At 38.9% G+C, this 22,271-nt stretch overlaps 2 protein-coding genes across 2 annotated transcripts in view; one reads left to right on the top strand and one right to left on the bottom strand.

The window, feature by feature from the left end:
* The window catches only part of usp31 (ubiquitin specific peptidase 31), a 17,731-nt gene extending 14,141 nt beyond the window's left edge, over positions 1–3,590 (bottom strand). The window contains exons 1-7 of the mRNA XM_035654769.1: positions 2,396–3,590; positions 2,089–2,223; positions 1,651–1,745; positions 1,468–1,560; positions 858–993; positions 321–468; positions 47–227 (exon numbers count right to left, since the gene is read on the bottom strand). Of these exons, the coding sequence (XP_035510662.1) occupies positions 47–227; positions 321–468; positions 858–993; positions 1,468–1,560; positions 1,651–1,745; positions 2,089–2,223; positions 2,396–2,920 (1,313 nt within the window). The 5' untranslated portion in view covers positions 2,921–3,590. The remainder of the gene's footprint in view (positions 1–46; positions 228–320; positions 469–857; positions 994–1,467; positions 1,561–1,650; positions 1,746–2,088; positions 2,224–2,395) is intronic.
* Positions 3,591–17,015: 13,425 nt separating this feature from the next.
* baiap3 (BAI1 associated protein 3) overlaps positions 17,016–22,271 on the top strand; it is an 18,465-nt gene continuing 13,209 nt past the window's right edge. Inside the window, exons 1-2 of the mRNA XM_035655119.1 lie at positions 17,016–17,149; positions 17,712–17,790. Of these exons, the coding sequence (XP_035511012.1) occupies positions 17,016–17,149; positions 17,712–17,790 (213 nt within the window). The remainder of the gene's footprint in view (positions 17,150–17,711; positions 17,791–22,271) is intronic.

Raw genomic sequence — 22,271 nt, 5'->3', positions numbered from 1 at the left:
AGAACAGAAAGTTACCACAGAACATAGAAAATTCTGATTGTAGTACCTCTTTCCTTGGTGGCCACTGCAAGCTCTGTTACACACCAGAAGGATAATTTTTTCTGGTCCCAGGTTTTTATTGGGCGATGCAGTTAAAGGAGTCATGGCCCCCTGCATGAAAGACGGCGTCCTGCTGATTTCTGTTCCATACTTCAAGTTGTTATGATTCAGGTTTGCCAGAAGACTTCCTGTGAAAGATACAAAAACAATCTCCATAGATTCTCTTCTATTAATTTAGTGTAAAAAAAAAAAAAGGCAGATGAGTATGAAGTATGATTTACCTCTTTTTGTGCGTATGTTTTCCAGTTTGAAGGTCTCTGGTGTCTCAAAGGCAAATATGGAATCGCTCTCTTGAATGATGTCAAGATCGTCATCATCATCGCAAAATGAACGATGAAAACCATCATAGTACATTTCAGTCAAAACAAACTGAAAAAGAAAAAAAAAGAGTATGTTTTAAAAAATATTTTTATGACTAACAGTTCCTTTTAACGTTTTATACCGTTACTGCAAAACTAACACAGGCAACACCATATCACTTCTTATCCTGCTTTAGCCCACTGATATTTACTCTTGTGGCATTTTCATCCTGCCAGCTTTAATCATTGTTCACACACAGTTGCTGTTGCAGCCCTGAGGACTACTGTGTTCAAACACGTCTCTCTCTCTGCAGTCCAATACATTAAAAAAACCTGGGTTTATGATAAACTGCTGTTCAGAGGTAGAACTGGCTCTAAGAACAGTGCGCTAACATTGTGTGACTGTAACATAGTCTCACTGTGTCAGACCCTGAGCTGATAAAGAGACAGGAATAGCACCTGGTCCATTGGGATCTTGGTCTCACGTGACACAGCATCTCTGAGGCGATAGACAGTGCTGTTGAGGGGAACAGCAACTCCAATCCTCATACAGTGAGAGTACTTCCCCTGGTAGACCACTGTCACATACAAGGGCCTGGCAAAAACAAGTATATACATAACATACTTTACTATGCAAGTTCTCCCGCTTTAAAGACATTAATTCATTATAGAGTAACAGTGTAAAATCATTTCCCTCCTCCTACACATTTTGACATGTCTGTGAGATCCATTTTTCTGTTTTGGTTTGAAACTTTGAAAGTGCACACTCCTCCCACAACTGTTTGCTGCTCCTCTTGCACTCTCAACCCCTCACACACTCCTAACACACCAGGTTACATTCCTTCTTCTGCAACCATACAGGTTCTCACAAACTTGTCAACACACACAAAAACGAACAGCTTTTTTTGAAAACCACATTAAAGATCGTTTTAGCCAGTACATGTTTAGTCTATTTATGTACAAGTGATTAATTATGACTGGTTTACAAGGTGAATGCAGTACATGTAAAAACCTGACAACTGAGAACTGTTATGATCATGCAGTAACACAGCTCAAGAGAGTAACTCACCGTGTGTGTGGTAATGGGATCGGTAAGGAGATGCAGAGGAAGGGATCAAACGTATTGCTCTGCTTTTGACAATGTGGGCAGGTGAGAGAAGACCTGTTGAAAAATAAAATCTGTTAATATAGCAGAGAGATCATGTGGCCATACTGTGAAAAAAAATTTACTTTTACTGGACATAAGGCCAACCTGTACTGAGCCTGAAACAGCTCCTGTACAAACGACCCAGCAGAGAGAGGAGGAGATGGCCCCTCTATGCTTTGGTCATCTTCTTCAATAGGTGGCTGGACGAACAAAAACAGGTCAGGTTAGTCAGATTTACATTTATGTCATACATAATACCTGTTTATCAGGATTTATAAGCTCTTGTGAAAGTCTTCATACAATCTTGACGTTATTGACTAGTGCCTTGGGATTGAGAGGAAACAAGACCAGGCAAGCCTAGCTTAGTGACAGAGTAATTCAAACACCTGCGAGCTTTCCACACACCAAGGACTGTATGGATGAGCAATGAGGGGGGAATGTCCGCTTCTCAATTAAACTTCAGGTCTGTATTTGTGGACCAAATACATTCTGTGTTTTTCAATAAAACACCAAACTATCCCCGTAACAAGCCCCACAATTCACCTTTATCGCAGGCCTGCTGTTGGGGTTGACAGTATTGAGGTCCTCGTGTACTCTGTCCAGCAGCCACAGTAGAAACTCTTGAGCATCGTGCTGAGCATTCCCTTTAAACTGGGTGGCATTTTTTGACACGGCATTCTGCAACAAACAGCGTGTCCCAAACATCACAATGCATGCAAGGTCAAAACACCGTGTACTGTCAGTCATTACGTTTCATTAGCTGATCCTGAATGTTATTTGTGCGGCAGTGGTGTGGGTCAGTACTGGCATTGTCGGCATGCACTAGCAAAGTAGCAGATAATGAATTTACCTTAAAATCCCTACTATGCTGGGGGGTGTACTCAAAGGTCCATAAAGCCCGCACAAGTCCTGACAGCTGCTCTGTAACTTCTCCTTTGGCCAGAGGGCCCTTCTTCTGCAGATGTACACCATTTGTCTTTGGTTTGTCCTCATCCAGCTCATCGTCTTTATAGTGCTCCAAAACCAGGTACTCAGCAAACAGCTCAGTGTTACTGAGGCACTGCAGAATTGCATTCATGAAGCAGGTATTCCCGTGGTTTTTGAGACCAGACACTCCAGGAATTCTGTCTCCGGACAGCAAACTCCCGAGGTCCCCATCATCCATGGGCACATCTTTACTTCCAGGTTTAAACGTGGAAAATCCTCCATCATCTTTGTCATCTTCTGTTTGCACTTCAGAGCCAAAGTGAGACAACGCTGTCAGTGTCCTCAGGACTCTGCTCATAAAACTGCCCACAGACCGCACAGAGCCTCTCCTGAACAGCTTCTTGCTGAAGCTGGACTTCTTGTCCTTGGTTGCGGCTTTGCAAGACATGATTTCTTCTTTCACAGACGTACAGCTCAGACAGAAGTGCTGTGAAGAACGAGAGCCATCTCACTGGCTGCTGTCTGCTGCTCCATCTCCAAACATTTAGACAGCAACAACGCAAACTAGTTCACGTTCAAGCTTACGGTGCAGGCTGCATTAGGCGTGTTAGCTAACCTTAGCTGATGATACCATGTTTAATTGAGGCGTCTTCTGCGGTTGATGGTTAATTTCACTTAAAGAACCTCAGCAAATCGTTCACTACAACCTTGCCTAAAAAACTGGCTACGGCCAATTACGCAACGAGTAAATAATCGGGACCCAAACATTGCTCAGGTCAGTTGTTTACGGCTGCAACTTGCTCCAGAGTTACCTCGGTTTGCGGTTTCCTGGCCGCAGAAATGAATCAACATCGGGTTACACTGAGAGCGAAGACAGCGCTGTTAGCTCATTCAGCTAACGCTGGCGCTAGCTGCAATAACAACAAGAGCAACAGGAACAGCGACAGTCCTTTTCGGCTTTTTGTCCGTGTCAAAAACAAACTGGTAGTCCGCCATGGTATGCGGGTAATGGCAGTTAAAGTAGAGAGTGTGTCCGAAATGTGGTTAACCTCACATTTGTCACATATTTGCAGGATCACTCGGGCTAAGCTACCAAATAGCACAGTCGTTTTACTTCTTCTTCTTCTTCTTCTTGTTTTTCTTCTTGTTTGTGTTGGCAGCTGGTTCTCTGGTTTACAACTGCATTACCGCCACCTGCTGGACTGGAGATAGAGCAGCAGCCTGTTCTTTTTATTGACCCTGTTTCTTTTTAAGTAGTTTAAATATAAAATGTAGACCCCCTAGCCAGCTATTTTAAATTGTCAACTCAATAATTTAGCTGTACAAACTGATAAATAAACAGATGTTCTCTTTTTAACAGCTACATTGCTTTAAGGAAGGTTCTCTGCTGCACCTGCTCGACACAATCAGGACAATCTATGAATGTGAATAAGAAAGCCACAAAAATTGTATCAATATAACTGAACTAACCCTCCATGCAAAAAGACTCATATATCCTCTCTTGCTTTCAGGTGCAGATATAGATTTTGGGTTGACATCACACCAAAGGCTGTATTGTAAATTATGGTTTTATAAATCGAGCATGTCAGTTGTCTGCTTCTGCCATGAATTAGCTGTTAATAGATTACTAAATCTTTTTTATATGTATGTATGTATTTATTATGCTTCATTTAAATATTTACATATTCACGTGAGCATTCATTTGTGGGATGTGTGCTTAGTGCATCTGAAAGTTAACCCAGTATACAAACATTAGTCTGACTCTCATTATTGTAGTTTTATTTCAACCTGAACTGCAGAAACAGATCATTAAACTGCACCACTGCAAATTCTAAATGCCAGTACCTGCTCACTTCTTAGGACCCTTGCATTTTGAAAGTTGCATCTTATGTTTAATCAAAGATGACCACAATAGAAGACCATGCATATGTCAAAACAAATAAAAAAATATTAAAAGCATTAAAATAAATTGTGTCATTGTGTGACTGCTCTTTGTCAGTTCACTATTCTGCCTGAGGGAGGCACAACGAGCACGGGAAGAGAAAAAGAAAAAAAAAATGTTGTGTATGTGTTGTTTTATGGATGTGTTATAGTTATGTGGGTGTGTGTCTCTATATGTGTGCAGTTGGTATGTATAATAAGAGAGGGGCATGGGGATAAAGTGTAAAGGCACTACTTCATCTGTGTGTCCATGTCTTTGCACAATTTAAGTGTGAAACTAAATAATCAGATTGCTGCCATAATGACAGGGTATGTATAATTAAACAAAGTGGACCTGAGAGTGGAAACACTGTTAGTTGTAAGTAGCTATTTAATCAATATGAATCATCCGTTTTCCTTTTCAGGTTAGTGGGTGGAGAAGATAAAGATAGAAGAGAAGAGAAAATACACCCACAAATATCACAAGGACAGTTGGGTTTAATGATGTCTAATGAAGCTAATGTGAAAAAATATACACAAGGAAGAGTTGCGCCATTATGACTCACAATGTAAGTAGTTCAGATGCCTAAATTATACAACATGAGTGTGTTCAAAGTGCTGTTGTTATGCTTGTCACGTCAATAACTACACAGCATTTTTTGGGAGATGAGTTCTGATTTTTGAGTGACAATTGTTTGTCAAGAGCTGATTGTTCTCACTGATGGAACAAACTGTATACTGTAAACACTAAGTAACATTGATAGTTTTATAGTGTATTCTGTCAGATGTCACTGTGGGAGCACTCCAACAGTAAGCCTGTTTTTATTCTTCCTGGTGTGTGAAAGCTTAGATATTAGTGACAGTGTGTGTGAAACACTCAAGGCACAGTACATACACACTACTCACCACTGGGTGGCTGTACACAAACATCCTGTCTTCTTTAGGTCCTAAGTACGGCTGCTTTGGAAGATTTGGAAACAGCATTATGCTGTTCATCACTGACCTAAATGGGTAAAATTTGAGTGGGTGCATTTTTCTAACCTGTCAACAGTTTACATGATCACAGCACCGGAAATGTGTTGCTGCCTCCATTGTTGCAAGTTTGGAATGAGCTGTAATGTGGATGGCAGGATCAGCAGAATGTGGTTCTCTGTATTAATCTGTAATGTGCTGAACACACCAGATCAGTGTGCACATGCTCATTCTGCCACTTCCACTTACAAGGCAGAATGGTTGGGGCAAAATAACTGTAAATATAATGTAATTCAGATCATAAAACAATAAAAAACATATATGGCCACATGACAACAAATCAAAGAAGGCCGAACTAAAGTTGTCTGAGCAACAGCCCATTTTCCTTCTTTGTCTGAGCTGCCTCACTGGAGAGAAACATTTTGTTTTGCTGTTGTTGCTGCATAAATACTAATAGCCCATAATCGCTAAAGTTAAACCAAATGAAATCAGCATATTACCCAAACTTGTATTAGGTATTATGTTTGCATCACAATATTTTTTATATTATGCTATGACATAAATTAATGTTATGTCACTAGCTACTTGGCTAACTTATAGGCAGCAGGCTACATGCAAGATCATGTAACTTGCAGCAAATATAAGGCAATATTGTGCAACATGATACAAATGCACATTGTTCCAAAGCATATGTGGAGATTTCTATTCCCAGGGCATCCTCTTGGTTGAGCATTCATCGGGGGTTGCCCTTTTTATAGGTTAGAGCAACAGCCCCTCAAAATGTCGGTGCTCATCCCTGCATCAAATACAAGTTACTTTATGCAATACACCTCTCTTCTCTACAGAATAGCACTGGTATGACTCATATGTACTGGAGAGAAGAAAAAGAAAAGAAGACTGACTTGCATCTCCATCTCAAGTTGCGGCAGTACGACTAATGAATACAGTAAGTGTCTGAATGACCTTTGAATGACTCAGAAAATTGAAGACATGAGTGTGATTTGAAGGTAAGATAGCGCGGTGGCTTGACACTGATTGGTACTGCATTCTTCATGCTGCATATTTTAAGATTGGAGTCCATCAAAGTAGTTATAACTAATTTATATGACATTGAAGAATTAACAGTACAAAAAATAAGCACACTTATAAAGTAAACAAATAAACATAAAAAGCATTAATTTCCAGTATACTGTAATGGTTCCATTATGTGACAGCTGTAGGACTTTAATCAGACTAAGTGTTGGACTTGAAAGTCGGTGTTCCTTTTGTCTTGCTCCTAACTAAATTCTTCACTTGTTGTTTGCCGTCGACACTTCAAGCAGTTGGGCCAGCTGGGGAAGTTTTCTAATGATGTGTCCATGGAAACAAGGCAAAGGGTCACATGTGTCTTATCACTCAACACAGGAAAAACATTCTGTTCAAATTTGAATTGAATTGATTCTGAAATAATGTCAAAACACATCAAAATCAGAGATGAGTCTCACTTCATGTTTTCCCTCATTAGAGTATTAAAGAAGGTCTGATGTTATTCTCTAGAGTCAAGCTTTAGTCTTCTTGTCAGTCTGTGTCTGTGTTATTCCCCGCTCATTCACAGCTCAGGAGGCACTCACAATCAGTAATAAGAGAAAATCCCCTTTTTTGTTAAACATGCATTGGGTGCGAAAACACCTTTGAGCTGAGAAACAGTGGATGGACCACTGAACTGCAGCTATTATCTCATTGAATGCTCAAGTGCTTGCCCAACGTACAGCTGAAGTGTTGGGGTATTAATTTGTCTTTGAATGTGAGGTGGCTCCAAAATGGTTTGGAGTCTTGAGCTTGCGCCAGGGATTTGCAATACCACGCTACATTATTTCTAAAACAGATCAGATTTGCTGTTACCTGCGGCATTATAAACAAATTTCACTCTTAGTAATTGATTTTTCACATGACACAATAAAAGCTTTAGAATTGGCTCTTATATAGATTATTGTAGGTAAACAGTGATAAGGTAATTCCCTTATCATTGATAAGCTTTGACTTTGTTGACGCTGATGAAGGGTTCCATTCGTGAATTGTCAGTCCTGCACGGTGAGATGGTGTCTGACTGCAGCTTCTGTTATAATGGCCATGTGTGAAAAAATTTCTATGCTTAGAGAAAGGCACCTCTCCCTACATCATATAATTAGTGTTCCTGTGCCTATTTAAAGCATTTGTGCACATGCCCTTCCGTTCATGTGTCTTAATGTGCAAACAGACGAGTGAGAAAACGCCGAATGTGTCCTCTGATACAAGAGCTTCATAGTGCTCTTCATTATCTGCTCAACCTTATTTGCATGTGCTGTAAATATTACTAAGTGAGACTGCCAATCGATGAAGCACTGACACAGAATTGTTAAAACAGGTGTCAGTGCCAGGAGTCAATTCAAATAACATGAAGGAAATTGTGTTTATATTCATTATTTAGACATTAATCCCACGCTTAATCCGCTATTAATCAGCAGGAAATGTAATACTGCACATCTCCAGTGGCTACTGTAATTATGGGGAGGTTTTTAACAAATCTCATATTTGGTAGAATTTTAAGCCATCTATCATATTGGGTTGCCATGGCAGGCTCAGTGCTGTACTAACATAATGGTGGACAAACAACTGGCTTTAGGGCAGTGACTCTTATTCCTCATGGTGCATTTATTTTTTAATGAAAACCCATATCCAAGGGTATTACTAGTAGTGTAGTATTTTGTAATTTCCCCTCTGTGGGACTAATAAAGGCTTATCTTACAGTTGCTTTAATGGCAGCTACATGTGTCCGCTGTATAGTGTGTAGTAGAATATATTCGTGTCATTTTGAATGTTTTGTTTGTATAAATATATAAAGCAGACTAAATATAAAGAACAGTAAAACAAAAAATAGAGCCTTTTACTCTTCTTCAGTTATTGTTAATAAGAAGTTACTATTTCATAGGCAAATATATGGTTTAGCATACATATTGACACACAAAAATGGGATTTGTCTTTATGTTTTTGTTTGGGATACACTAAGACCTACTGCACACATATGGAGCCTGTGATGGCTTCTTGTACTCCTGAGAACCCTTTAAGGTTAGTTTAGATGTAACCAAATTAAAGCAGTGGAAGAGCTCATTAGGCAGAACAAAGTAAAAGTACGTGGATCCCAGTCTGATTGACAGCTGAACCTGCTCTCCTCCGTCGCTGAGAGGATTTTTCTCGGCGACATCCCTCAGCAACAGTCAAATGATGCCTTCAGGTGTTCACCGTAAACTCCTATTTTTCATTTCATTCAAGCGCCTGTGGTTAGAACTGATCTGTATCGAGTAACCCAGGCATGGACAGTTGAAATAACAGTCAAGTGAAATGACTATGTAGTTATTCAAGAACATCTGAAACTTTTCTACAAAATATTAGATGTTTATCTTTTTAAGCTGACAGTATCATGTTACATATAGCTAATGCAAGGAATAACACCACTATGTCACTTTGCAGATGCTATTGCATTATTAGTTCAAGTGCAACTCCAGTTGTGAGTACATGTATTGTTATTGTGTAAAACCTAATAATAGACAGAGTGTCATTTGATTGTGTGTGATACTTTAAATTAGGACCCATGGTACAAACTCAAGCATGAACATATTGTCTTATCCTATCATATCTTATCTTAATAGAATCCCAGCATGACTGGAAATATGATAATGATGATTTTACATATAGACTCTTAACTCTTACTGACAAATATAAATAAAGTTGATGTCTGTGCTCCATAACAAATGCAGTTTCACATTTATATCACCCCCCTGGTTGCCCCTATATTACAAATAAATGCAACACAAGTGCCCTCTTGGATGCCCCAATAGGTAACTAGATAAAACATGTTTTCTACTGCTTGTGTCCCTCCTCATGGAGCTGTTGCTCAAGTGTAAAACAGCAACAAGTGCAAAACAGCAACAAGTATAAAACAGCAACAAGTATAAAACAGCAACAAGTAGGCTACACACAAATACACAAATCAGTTGTCCCCACATCTCCGCCCCTATCATTTCAGAACTAACGTTTTTCTTAAAAAAAATAAATTTTAAATTTTACAAAATCACAATTTCTCCAGTTGCATTGAGCCTCAACCATCTTTGTGTCGTGCGGTCAACGCGTAATGGCGATATTTCCGACATTAGTCGAGGGCAGGGAAGTGTCACTGCACTTCCTATGGCCATATTTGGGTGAGCATCGGTGGAGCGTGAGCCCAGGAAAGCATTTCGAAGGACCAAAATGAGCTTTTGTCTGCCGTCCATCAGCAGAAAAATATCCAAACGTTGTTTTCACCTAAGTTGACTGCGTCACGCTCGCAGAGGAAGCGGCGTCCTGCAGCAGAGACAGCTTTGATTCACGGGAACTCTGACACGCGCAGCAGCAAAAACATTTCACACTGGAAAACTGTGAGCAGACACAGGTAAACTGGATTTTTATCATTTAACGGCATGAAAAAAATGACCTCTTTGGTTTAGAATCATTAAAGTAAAAAATGTGCCTCAGCTTTACAGATTCTTACTGTCGTTATTAAGGAGGATGGTTTATTGGCACCTGTTGATCTGAATTTTCCTGTAGTTGGACATCATTTTAAATTAGCCTTTTTTTCATGGAGGATAAAGTTCTGTTTATGCTTGGTCAATATTAATGTATGAATGAATATGTGACCGAGACTTATAACTCATCAATAAGACCTGCTCCACTTTTTGGTGAGAGGAAACATCATAAATGCTTTACTATGTCTGCCATATGGCCAAAAGTTTCCCTTCTGCTCATTATAAAGATCTTAAACACAATACAACCTGATCACTTGCTCAACTTGTCTCTGTGTGAAACCAGATTCAGGCGGCTTCTGGAAATCCATTTCAGTAAAATGTTGCATAATGTTGGATTCACCTAAACTTGACAGGTGGAAAAGGATACATGGTTTCATGAGGTTTATTCATTGTTCTACCATTTTTTTTGTAAATGTTCTCCTGTTATGTAACCTAATGAAAGCTAGAAACGCCCCACACCCATCAAGAATCAACACACACACACACACACACATAGGTGCAGAGCAGCATCACATCAGATGAAGATAAAGCATACATTTGGCATTGAGGACATTATATTTTACTCACGAGCAATGGTTACAAACACCTTGAATGCACTTTTTGAAACATCTTGTGTTAGAAGATGTGCTTAATTCTGCTCTAAAGAATGACAGTTGTATCTGTCAAGAGAATAAAGGCAGATTTAGACCTTTGGATCTTGATGTGATTTTAACCCCTTTAGCAGCATGCTGAGCTTCATACTGTGTATAAATCAATCTTGTGCTTTGGGGATGTTTGTGGAGTGAGCGCTCTCTCTCTCTCTCTTTCTCTTTTTCACACACATACACAATTATCTTTTTCCCCAGTGACAGCAACAGCAATTTTGAGCATGTAATTTACCTGTGCTTTTAATACTGACAATGATTAAATGTGTAGATTAAAAGGGTAATAAAAAGGAACCATGTTTCATTATTCACCAAGTGCATGAAGCTGCAGTCTAATAGAAAAGAAGCTCTTGTTGTTGTGTGCAGAATTGATGTGTCTCTCCTCATCTTTTCTTAAGAAGCTGCCTGCTGCAGGTCATAACTCCACTTTGGACTAATCATTATGAGTCCATTAGTCATTAATTAATCATTACCTCTTATTATTATACAGTAGATAGGTGGTAATTATTCGAAAACCTATCTGTAAAAAAGCAGCTTCCCCAGTGTTTTCCTTTTGCCACACATTCACAGCCATCATTAAAAGGTTATGGTAATGCCGTACAAAGATAGTATTCAGTTGTTCTGTTCGGAAGTACGCCATTAATTGTAGCGTGTGTGTGAGCAATTGTATGACTTCAGAGCATCACTTGTATTGTAGCACAGTGTCTATGCAGATTGATATTTTTTAAGTAAACTATGGAGGTGGCATTATTGCCTCTGCATAAAGACTCAATGGCTGCTATATTTGACAGCAGTGTTACTGCTGGAGTGAGTGTTTTCAGGGTGACAAAGGGTGTATTATCTGTGCTATAATAAGCAAGGATTTGTACCATTGTTTAAGTTTTATATTTTGTCTGTGGCTGTCAGTAATTTCTGCAGCCTGGCTGGGGTGCAGACGCCCTTTACCAAAGCTCACAACCGTCAATTCTTGGGATTTTCTCCGGCAATCAATTTCCAAGCCGAAGTGCCTGTCATGTGCCCTGACAACACAGACACTAGTAGCTTTTGGGAATAGATGGCTAGATTCACTGGTGTTTTGGGGGGGCTAGAGCTGGCTGGATTATAGATTATATGTTATCTACAGGTGCATACAGTATAGATCACACTGATGTCTACACATTTACACATCCAATCCACTGGAAAGCTTGTTAAAAGACTGACAGCTTGATCAATTATATGAATGTCCCTGAGGCCAAGTCACATAATAACATTGATAGCCCATGATGAGCTTGGTTTCTGTCTAAAGGGTTATAAGGATGCTTTTAAAAGCAGAGACACTCCAGAATAATCTACTTAGGTATGATATGAATGTATATACCCTCAGGCTGATGTGGTTAAATTAAGTCAAAAAGGAACACAAAGGTTAAAACGGGCACATCTTGTTTGATTCAATTACACAAACTGTCAGTGTCACCATCAAAGGAGACGGTTAATATTTCCCTTTCATTTCTGCGACTCAGGAGGAATGTAATTAATTAAATGCATGCCCCTAATTGCATTGATTGTAAGACAAAGAAATGTAGAAAACCATAATCCTCCTCCCCCTCTCTCTCTCCCTGTTTCCCCGTTTGAAAGACTCACCAACATTCTAAAGGGGAAAGCTTTCACACTCAAACGCACACGTGGAGAAGTGCTCAACAACAAAAGACTAATGACTTAGAAAAACCACACAAAGGCTAATCTTGAGTTCTCTGAGGCTGCTAATGACTGACTGGAGCAGAACACATTGAAAATCTTGTTTCTTTATTGACATCCTACAGTATCTCTTGCTGCCATTTGGGTGATGTACACGATGAAAACACGGAAACCGGAAATTAATGGGAAGTAGGAACAAAAGTTAAGATGTACAATGTCACATTGAAGTATAATTCATGATTAAATTGGCACATTGACAGGTTGAGATCTTATACTAGGGAGGCAGTGTTTTATTTGCCCCTGGATTATAGCTGTCTTATATATTTGTCTGTGTTAGTTTTGTCACAAGATTGTGGCCTGTGGTGACTGCTGTAAGTATCAGTATGAACTGTCTCTATATAATTCTGTCCATGTTTGGCTGCGTTAAGGTGAACACATTTTAACATCAAGGGTATTTTTTTCAGCCTTTGTAGAATTCCATTTACCTGTATTTACCAGCTCCTTTTCCTCTGCTGTTACCATAGAGACACTGAATCCCTATCAGCAAGGCGCCTTTGGCTGCCGGGCTCATTGGCTTTCTCAGGAGAGAGACACTGGTGAGCAAGTGTTTCCCTGGCACGACTTCGGCACCAATGTAGCAAGAAAGGCATTTACTTGGCTTTGACAGTGTTTCCTTGGCAGCCGGTGCCCCACCGTCGGTGGCACGTCGACCCGTTTTGTCACTATGGGTTGACGGCTGAGACAGAGTGAAATCCAGTTGGGAGAGATCCACTCCCGTAATTGAAATGAGTTCACCTGGGAGACAGCTGCTCTGCGGTGCCTGTTAGCTGTCAACAGTCCATGCCTACCAGCCCTCAGTAGTGGATGTGATGTGATGCCTGAGCAGGTTTTCTTGTCTGTGACACCATAGTTTAAAGTTGGAAAACATTTTTTTCCTGTTTACCACAGTGAGGAAACAGGCTTCAGGTATTTCAGCTATGCTGCCTTTTAAAGAGGTCATGATGAGAGCATAACACTGTTGTCTCTAAGTAAGTCGAGAGTAAAGGAGCGAACACTTTCTCACTTTCCAAAGCTGTAGCCTCTCACTGATGTTCAGTGAGAAAATGCACATAAATGCAGCGTTGTGTTAGCAGTCAAAGTGGAGAGTTAGAAATTGGGACTTTCTGATACGCATGAAGAAATATAATATTTAAATAGAACATATTCAGCATATTATCCTACATAGTGATGTTACGTACATAGACTCAACAGAGGTGGAACTTACTGTTAGACCTCTTATGAAGAGTTAACGTCAATAACACAAACCCAAATAGATCAGCATCAGTCACAGATATACATCCATCATATTTAGCCATGTTTTACAGCTGTGGTTTTTCATTTATATTCTCATAAAATGAGATATAAATAAAAAGTCTGGAAGCATTAGGCTGCTGCAACAATGTTAAGTGTGTTTTTAAGCTGTTAAAGACCCCTAGGGTTGACAGATTTGAATGAATGAATGCCAACCTAACCTCTTATTTCAGTGGCAGTAATAGTAAAAACGTTTGCAGTTTACCCTGCTGTTTCTTATCCCTATAAGTATCTAAAATTAGCCCTCATATTTATGACATGTTTCCAGTGCAGCTACAATGGAGATTGACAGCAGAAAGTATCAACAACTCTGAGATTCAGTCAGATGCTAAGACCAAGAGCGTTCTCGAGACTTTTAGCAGTGACATCCGAAGAGCACACAAGAATAAATCCATCACACGATAGGCAGCCACTCACTTCAATAATGCAATACCACAAGACATGTTGACAACTAGTTGGCTGGCTGAATGTTTACATCCACCACATTTGATTGAAGAACAACCTTATAGCTACCATTTTGGAAAATCACTAGAGTAAACTCCTTAAGCACATTGAAAATTACACTTTGATGATATCTGACAGAGAGCGAGTATCGACACTTCAGTCTAATAGAGGAAAGTGCGGATACTCTAAGTGGATAACAGGTGTCAGCCTCCCGGATCGATAGCATACTGTCCTTTGGCTCAGCCAATGATGCAACTCGTGCCGTGAATTTCTGGCTTGCTCCGAGCTGGAAAGCCGACATCACACTGCTTGAGCAGTCACACAGGCAAATATGTTTAATTTTCTGGATCCATTTGATGTCAGCACTGCAATTCAAAACAGGCGATTTTCAGCAGTGCCATCCAAAAAAATTAAAAACAAAATCAACATTGCTTGTAAAATGGGCACATCAGCTCAGAATCTCTGTCCACAAGCACACTGAGCTAATTGTCTTCTATTACAGTTTGTTAATAACAGTGACTATTGTGTCTTTTGCCAGCTGGAGAATCAGAACAAGCTCCCAGCCCACGGTTCATTGCTTCTTTTTCATAAGTATGTACGGCATTGGCTGTCAACTGTTGAAAAGAGTGTCTGACTGTCTGAGTCTGTCTGACTGTCTTCTGAAACAACTTCTCCATCAATCAAACCATCTCTCTTGTGTCCTTGTCATTCCTCTTTTTTTGAGTGCTCTCTTCTCTGTTCATCGGCACGCTGACTTTTGGAGGCTCACAAAAGACTTACAGTCATCCAGGTGGAGCCAGTCCCATTAAAAACACCTTGCATCACAGTTTAAATTCTATAAATTGGACGAGAGGGGACAAAAGTGATTGGATGCTGTTAAGGAGTCTCTTTCATTTGACAGTCAGCTTCACTCTCTTCCTCAGTTGCCAGGCAGATGTGCAAGCATCCTTGAGCATTTTGCTGGAGCAACTACTGACATTTATGTGATTATGATTATGATGACCTTGCAATCACATAATTTTCATGCTTTTTCTCCTTGAAATGAATAAATGAAACTGCACTGTAAACAGCCTCGTTGGCACAGTGGCTTGAAATGTTGTGTTGCACTTGAAAAATGTGGCAGCTCATAAATATATTCTGTTCCTGTGAGGGTTTAGTGACCGACTTCAATATTGGACCACAGGTATTTATAGATGCCCAACCTTCTGTCGAGATTAAAAGGATTAACTTCTAATAAAGGGTAGATATACTGCAGATACATACTGAAATGCAGTGTCTGACTTTTGACAAAAAAAGGTCATAGTGGGGCATTACACTTTTTTCCAATTCTATGGCCCTTGAGAATACAGTATATTTCTATTAAACCTTTTTTCTGTTACACAGAGCAGTTTATACTTTGGCTTCCTGTGCCCACAGACTCAGACAGATGTTGCTATTGAAAAGAAACTGTAAAGTTTGCTTACCAAACGTTTTCTTTATAACTTTTTTCTTTGTCCCTTTGGTTGAGGAAAATGCAGACATCAACAATTTCATTAAATATCCCTGAACAGAAAAGTTTATTTTATTCCTTAGCTCTTCCTCTGTGGGGAGCACTGGCAGTGCACAATATGTTATGAGGTCATATAATTCAGTTATAGTTTAAAGACACCATGAAGCCAAAATGAGAATTCAGTTTATGGCACTCTGTGTCAGTGAATTGCTTAGCAACACAGTGCCAATCTCTCTAAGGTCACCACACCTCATTTTTCTAAATTCATATTTCACTCACAATAACCAGAGTAAAACTTTTTCTACAGATGCTTATAACTATATAAATATAACTATAATGAACTATAATAATAGATAACAGTCCTGCTTCTGTTAAAAGTGAAAAGTATGATTTTATGTCATGTTTATTTATTGAATATTATACCTCTATTCCTATTTATACCTGCATTGCTTTCCATTGTAATATTATATTTAGGTGGGTTAATGAAAACAACAACAACAATAAAACAATCTATCCATTTTTTTTTGCCAGGGGTCAGACAGCATTGTTATCATATGTTGTTATATATGAAGCTATAACCAGCAGCTGGCTAACTTGGCTTAACATAAAGACTGGGGACAGGTGGAAAGACTCACTGTTTGCATCACCAGCTTCTCAGTGTCTCTGTGCCACTAGATGTTACTATTACTGAAAAATGAGAGGATGAAATTGTAAATTATTCAGTTATTCAGTTTAATTGCAGGTTATGTTACTTTTGTTGTTGTTTTACTGAATATGCTTCTTATTAAACCACCAGTGCTTTTTTTTATCATTAGACTACTTCTCTGTAAACTTTGAAATTAGTCTAACATTTAGCCATCTGCAAGCTCAGAGTACAGCACTCTTTTCCTACAAACACATTGTTTTTGACCCTCAGTAAAACTCTTATTATTCTATAAATGTTTGTTTGACTGAGCTGTTTTTTAATATTCTGGGTGCAACTATTAGATTCTCTGCAGATGTTGAGACATTCAGGAAACATTTGCTAAATATTGCTTTTACTTAGCTGTATTTTCTTGCCATTTTGTTTTAGTGATACAACAGTTTATGTTGCTATTGTGGGGCCCTTGTGGTTCTGCAAGGCTTCTTCATTTGCATATTTTGTACAAAGTGTGGTCCCAAAAAAGAAGGCTGATTTGACTCTGAACTGACCATGCTCAAAGGTGGGAGATAAATTTAACACCCTGTGGCACCAGTCAGGCTAAGACAGAAATAGAACACACCTTCAGCTGAGGAAGAGTATAATTATGTTAAAAGAGCAAGGGGTGGGGGGTGATTATGCAGCTGATTAGACCAAAAGAATCCCCTGAAACAACCGGTATATAAATATGATCCCACAGCTGGTTTTAAATGTATTTTGACTCACTTCCCCAAAACGCTGTCAACCAGGGTTCTGATGTTTGCTCTTTGTGTCTGCTCTGGCAGTGAAAGATCATGACGACGCTGCTGGACCTTAAAAGTAGTGTGCTGAGGCAGGTGCAGAGGAGCCAGTCGCTGAGGAGCCGAAGGGAGCCACCGCCCACCGCCAGCAGCCCCCTCACACACTGTCCTGATCCCTTACCTCGCAGGTGAGTCACCGGTGTGCACACAGACACACTTAAAGTACTATAGCTGGATTCTGGTCATTTTGAAGGTTTTTCACGGATGTGGCATTTGGGACACTTGGTGCTGTTTCGTTTAAGATGTTATTAATAACTCTCCTCTTTTGTGACTGTTTTGACACTGCTGTCATTCAGAGTGTCTTTTTATATTAAAAGTAAGGCTGTGATGCACGCTCTGATTTTTCTTCAAGATTACCTACTGCATTATTGTCCGACACACCTTGCTTGAGTTTAAACAAGAGGCGCTCTTTGTAGATACATAGTTTCTAGCTAAAGTTGATATTTGTTTGATAGTTGCTGTTTAGAACAAGTAATAGCTTTGATAATGAGAGTCTTTTTATAGGAAATTTGAACTGCAGTCAGCTTAGCTCATAAAGATAATGACATGCCTTTTGAAAACACCGGCACAAACTCATAAGCAATAATTCATGTCTGTTATTCATTTGTTTTCCACTAGCCGTCCAGCTGATGCCACAGGTCATCATTTCTTGTCAACAGAGTGTTTTAATGCGGTTGGCATTTATTCCAGAGTTGTTACTTGCTGTGAGCGGGCCATGCACAAGCTGCCTCTCCCCCAAGGACACATCAACCACACTATTACATGCACAGTCAGGCTCTGACTGGAATCACAAATGCTGCTTTCTTGTGTAGTTTATACCACTTGGTTCTGATGTCCATGTGTTTCCTTTAACATATGAGTGCACCCTATACCAGCACACTGCTGTTTTTACATGATATATTTACGTGAAAAAAGACATCTGGCTGCATCATAAATCAGAAGAGCAAATCACCTTATGTTTTAGTTTATGGATGTTTTGTGTTTTGTGTGTAAGTTCATTATAAGTTACATATACATTTTCAGCCTGGAAGAGACCTTTTCGATCAGGAATTATTTATTTATATGCTAATTATAGCAGGAATTAATAAAGAAACCACTTTTGCTATAAGCCTAACTTTTTTCTTGATAAAAGACAAAAATTAGGCTTCCCCACTTAATATATCGTAGATGTTTAATATGTGAACAGCCAACAATAGAAAACTAAATGGATTTAATTTTCTATATAACTGAGATGGCACCTTTGACTACAGTATAAACAACTAGTAAATTAATCAATTAGTCGATTAAAAATAAATTAATCTATTTGGATAATCGATTAATTGTTTCAGTCACTTTTCAAGAGAAAATGTCAAATATTTGGCTGTTGCAACTTCCAATCCTCCAATATGAGGATTTGCTCCTTTTCCTCATCTTAAATTAGAGTAAATTGAATATCTAGGTTTTGGACTGTTGGTTGGACAAAAGAAGCAATCTGAAGATTGCGAGTTTACGATGGTTATTATTTTCTGACATTGTATGGACAATTTATTGAATGAATCAAGAAACATTGTACAAATCCACTTTTTCATCTTACAAACATGCCATCAAGATAGTAAAATAGATTTCAGCTGGGCATATGAAGATGTGTGTCTTGTAGTAGATAAAAAAAACATAATTCTTTCTATTATATTTGTATTTTAGTATCATAAATGTTGTGATTTACTCGTGATGTTACTCATAACAGACACCACTTCTCTTATATGAACATAGTTATTATAGATAATACCACACCTTTATTTGTAAATAACTGCTCACAACAACCCACTTATTTATGTGGTGATTTGTTATTAATTATGTGTTTTTATGTAAGTATTTGTACATAATACATGTATGTTTGCATTTATGTATTTGTATTTATGTCCATATTCTGTATACTGTATGCATGTATGTGTGTATGTGCCCATGTGTGTATATGTAGATCTGTATATGTGTATGCTATATGTACTTTATGTATGTATTCTTATTTTTTGTATTTTTCTGTTATACTTTTTAGTTTAAACTCTGTTATACTCTTATATATAATGTTGTGTAATAGGTTAATGAATGTCATCTGTAACTATTAGCTGGACAGCGCTGTGTTCTTGAGGGCATGGAGAATAAACAGGATCTTAGTGGGTTTTATACCTTGACCTTGATCTCTCCAGTGGTTTATTCCTTTTTTTATATTGAATGTTTTTTCTTTCCTTCATCTGAAGCCAAAAGTAATAGTATGAACCTGAGGTTTCTATAGCAACCTAAACACAGGCTGCTGCCATGATGTGAACTTATACTTGTAATGACGACCGTGTCTATTTTTAACATGGAAGATAACCCCAGATGCCTGTTAAACACTGATCAATTTTGGATTTGAAAGACTAATACTAGACCTACAAGAGGATTTTTTTTGGCCCATTTGTCATGTATGTTTTATTTAATGCATATTATTTATTCTGTCTTGGAATGTTTGATTAAATTAGCATTTTTAATTATATATTTTATATTTTAATTATTTTAACACAGTTTATTTTAAAATGTGCTCCAGTAGGACCATATTCATGTTCTTCATTAAAGACTGATTTGAGCTGTCAGTATCTCACCTCTTTCTCATTTCCCATGCCTGCTCCCTGGTGCTAAACCTTCCCACTGAGCCTCAGCCGTGCACATACCCAGAGTGCTCATCATTAGGCAGGCTACTGATCTTTGTTATCCATTCAGACTGCTGCTGCCCCGCCTGCACTCTCACTTTAATTGAGAATTTGCAAATGAGGCCGGGTGGATTTGGACTGGTCCGTCCACAGTTGTTGACCCAGTAGTACAGTCATCTGTCAGACCTGATCTCTCAGAGCAGCAAGTGGCACGTTGGAGGTGAACTTTTTAATTCCATTGAGCAAATTATGTTTTTACCTCTATGTGAGCTGGTTGTTAAGCCTGTGGAAATGCTCTCTGACACTGTCAGAGATGAGCTTGATTGGGCATTATACACCATAAAAAAACCCACATGGATTTGTTAAATTTATATTTGCAGAACAACACAATCATATTACAATGAAATCAAACGAAGACCGCTAATGTGTATGCAGTTACAGTAATTAATGACAGACATACATTTAAAGGATAAGGTTGGTGTAATTCTCTACTTTTTTATTGTCAATTAATTCCGCTAAAACACCAAAACCAACAATATGTTATTCTGTCACTCAGTATTCCTGATCTCCCCATCTTGCCTGTGGCACCAAATCCATTGTTCCGACTGAAGTTGTCTTTTTTCTTTAATAAGTGATGCTGTATAATTTCATCAAGGACCAGTGTGTTGGATTTAGTGTAGAAGTGCAGATTGCCACCATCTGAACACAGTTCAGCCTTCCAAGCACGTAGGAGAAACTACAGTGGCAGCAAAAAGGAAGAGGACTCACAACATACCTATGAATATTATATTCCATGTCTGACAATAGATCATCCTGAATATTAATGGACCTTTAAAAAGGTTCAGTAAATCTCTAAAACAAATGGCCACTGTAGTTTTACATTACGTCACAGGTTAATACACATTTGGTGCTCTTGTCTTTTTGGCTTTTGACCCCTCAAAATGAAGCAGTGTACTTGCAACCCATCATCACAGAGTTTCACCAAAGTTTAATTTTCTGGCAGAAACGGAATATAATCTTCAAAGGGATGTTTTCATTACTGTATAATCACCTGAAAATAAGAATTGTTGTGTTTTTGTGACCTTAGAATGAATCTTTTATACCGATCACCCATAACATTATGACCACTGACTAATGAAATGAAATGAATAATCTCGTTATGATGGCACCTGTCAGTGGGTGGGGTATATTAGGCAGCAAGTCAGCATTTTGTCCTCAAAGTTGATGTGTTAGAACCAGGAAAAAGGGGCAGCATGAGGATTTGAACGACTTTGACAAGAGCCAAATTGTGATGGTTAGACGACAGCATCTCCAAAACTGCAGCTCTTGTGGGGTGTTCCCCGTTTGAAGTGGTCAGTACCTATCAAAAGTGGTTCAAGGAAGGACAAGTGGTGAACTGGCGACTGGGTCATGGGTGGCCAAGGCTCGTTGATATATGTGAGGAGTAAAGGCTGGCCCGTGTGATCTGATCCAACAGACGAGCTACTAGTAAAGCTGGTTCTGATAGAAAGGTGTGAGAACACACAGTGCATCACAGTTTGTTGTGTATGGGGCTGCATAACATTACGACCACAAGGGTGCCCAAGTGGTCGTAATGTTATGACGTCTGTTATATTGAACTGCCATGTTTCTACAGTAGCCCAAATTTAACACTTGCTCTAAAGACAGCCTTTCGGGGTTTGTGGATGTGTGTAAACTTTGTGCCCGTGTTCACTGTAATGAAGGAACATGTCCAGTGCAACAGTGTGGCTTATTAATGTGTTTTTAATAGTTTCTGGGCAATAATGGAGCTCTATACCGACTACACAGACAATACTTACGGGATCAGTTCATTCAGGATGATTTTGTTCTTTTCTTAGGATTTGTTGCCAATAAGAAAAATATATCATCAGTTTAGACAGACAACCCCTAACACACAGTCATGGTCATCAATGACAGACATACTATACTTTTTATACCTAAGGAAGGAATACCCACTATACTGGTGTAACTTGTATACTGGTATGCTATCAGTACTGCTGTTCTGCCTGTCAGTAGTTCTAGCTGGGCAAAGAGAAGAGATGATTTGATGTTTGCTAGGAAACAGGTCCTTTTTTTAACAATCAATTTTATTCTTTAATTTATTTCAGAATTCATTCAGTTACGTGTTCTGTCTGGAGAGTAAATCGAGAAGGAAAACAATAAAACATTTTTTGCGAACTACGTCAGGACTGTCTTTTATGTGCGAGAAATATTGTGTTTTAAGACGTGGCTAATTGGGAGTGTGAGCAGGTGACAGCAACCCCCCACTTTCAAACTTCAATACAATATGGCCAGCGCATACATAGTAATTAGATAGGCCGACATCCATTGTTGTTCTGGCAGCATGGAAATACACTCTGACGTCTGTATGCTTCTAATAAAATAAGATGATTTTTTAATCGAATTCATCACAGTTGTCAGTGCCTTTATATCAGTGCCCCCCCCCCCCCCCCCCCCCCCCAATACTACACAGAAGACTGTTTTTTGTAACTGCTAAATTACACACTTAATTTAGGCAACAAAACATTACAGGTTGAAAGATCTGGAGATATGATGAGTGTTCCCT

The sequence above is a fragment of the Morone saxatilis genome, unplaced genomic scaffold (genome assembly GCF_004916995.1).
Source record: "Morone saxatilis isolate NCDOM2014 unplaced genomic scaffold, NCSU_SB_2.0 Contig14, whole genome shotgun sequence".
In the NCBI taxonomy this organism is placed as follows: Eukaryota; Metazoa; Chordata; class Actinopteri; family Moronidae; genus Morone; species Morone saxatilis.
Note: the sequence above shows the minus strand (reverse complement) of the source record. Positions and strands in the feature narration are given on the sequence as shown.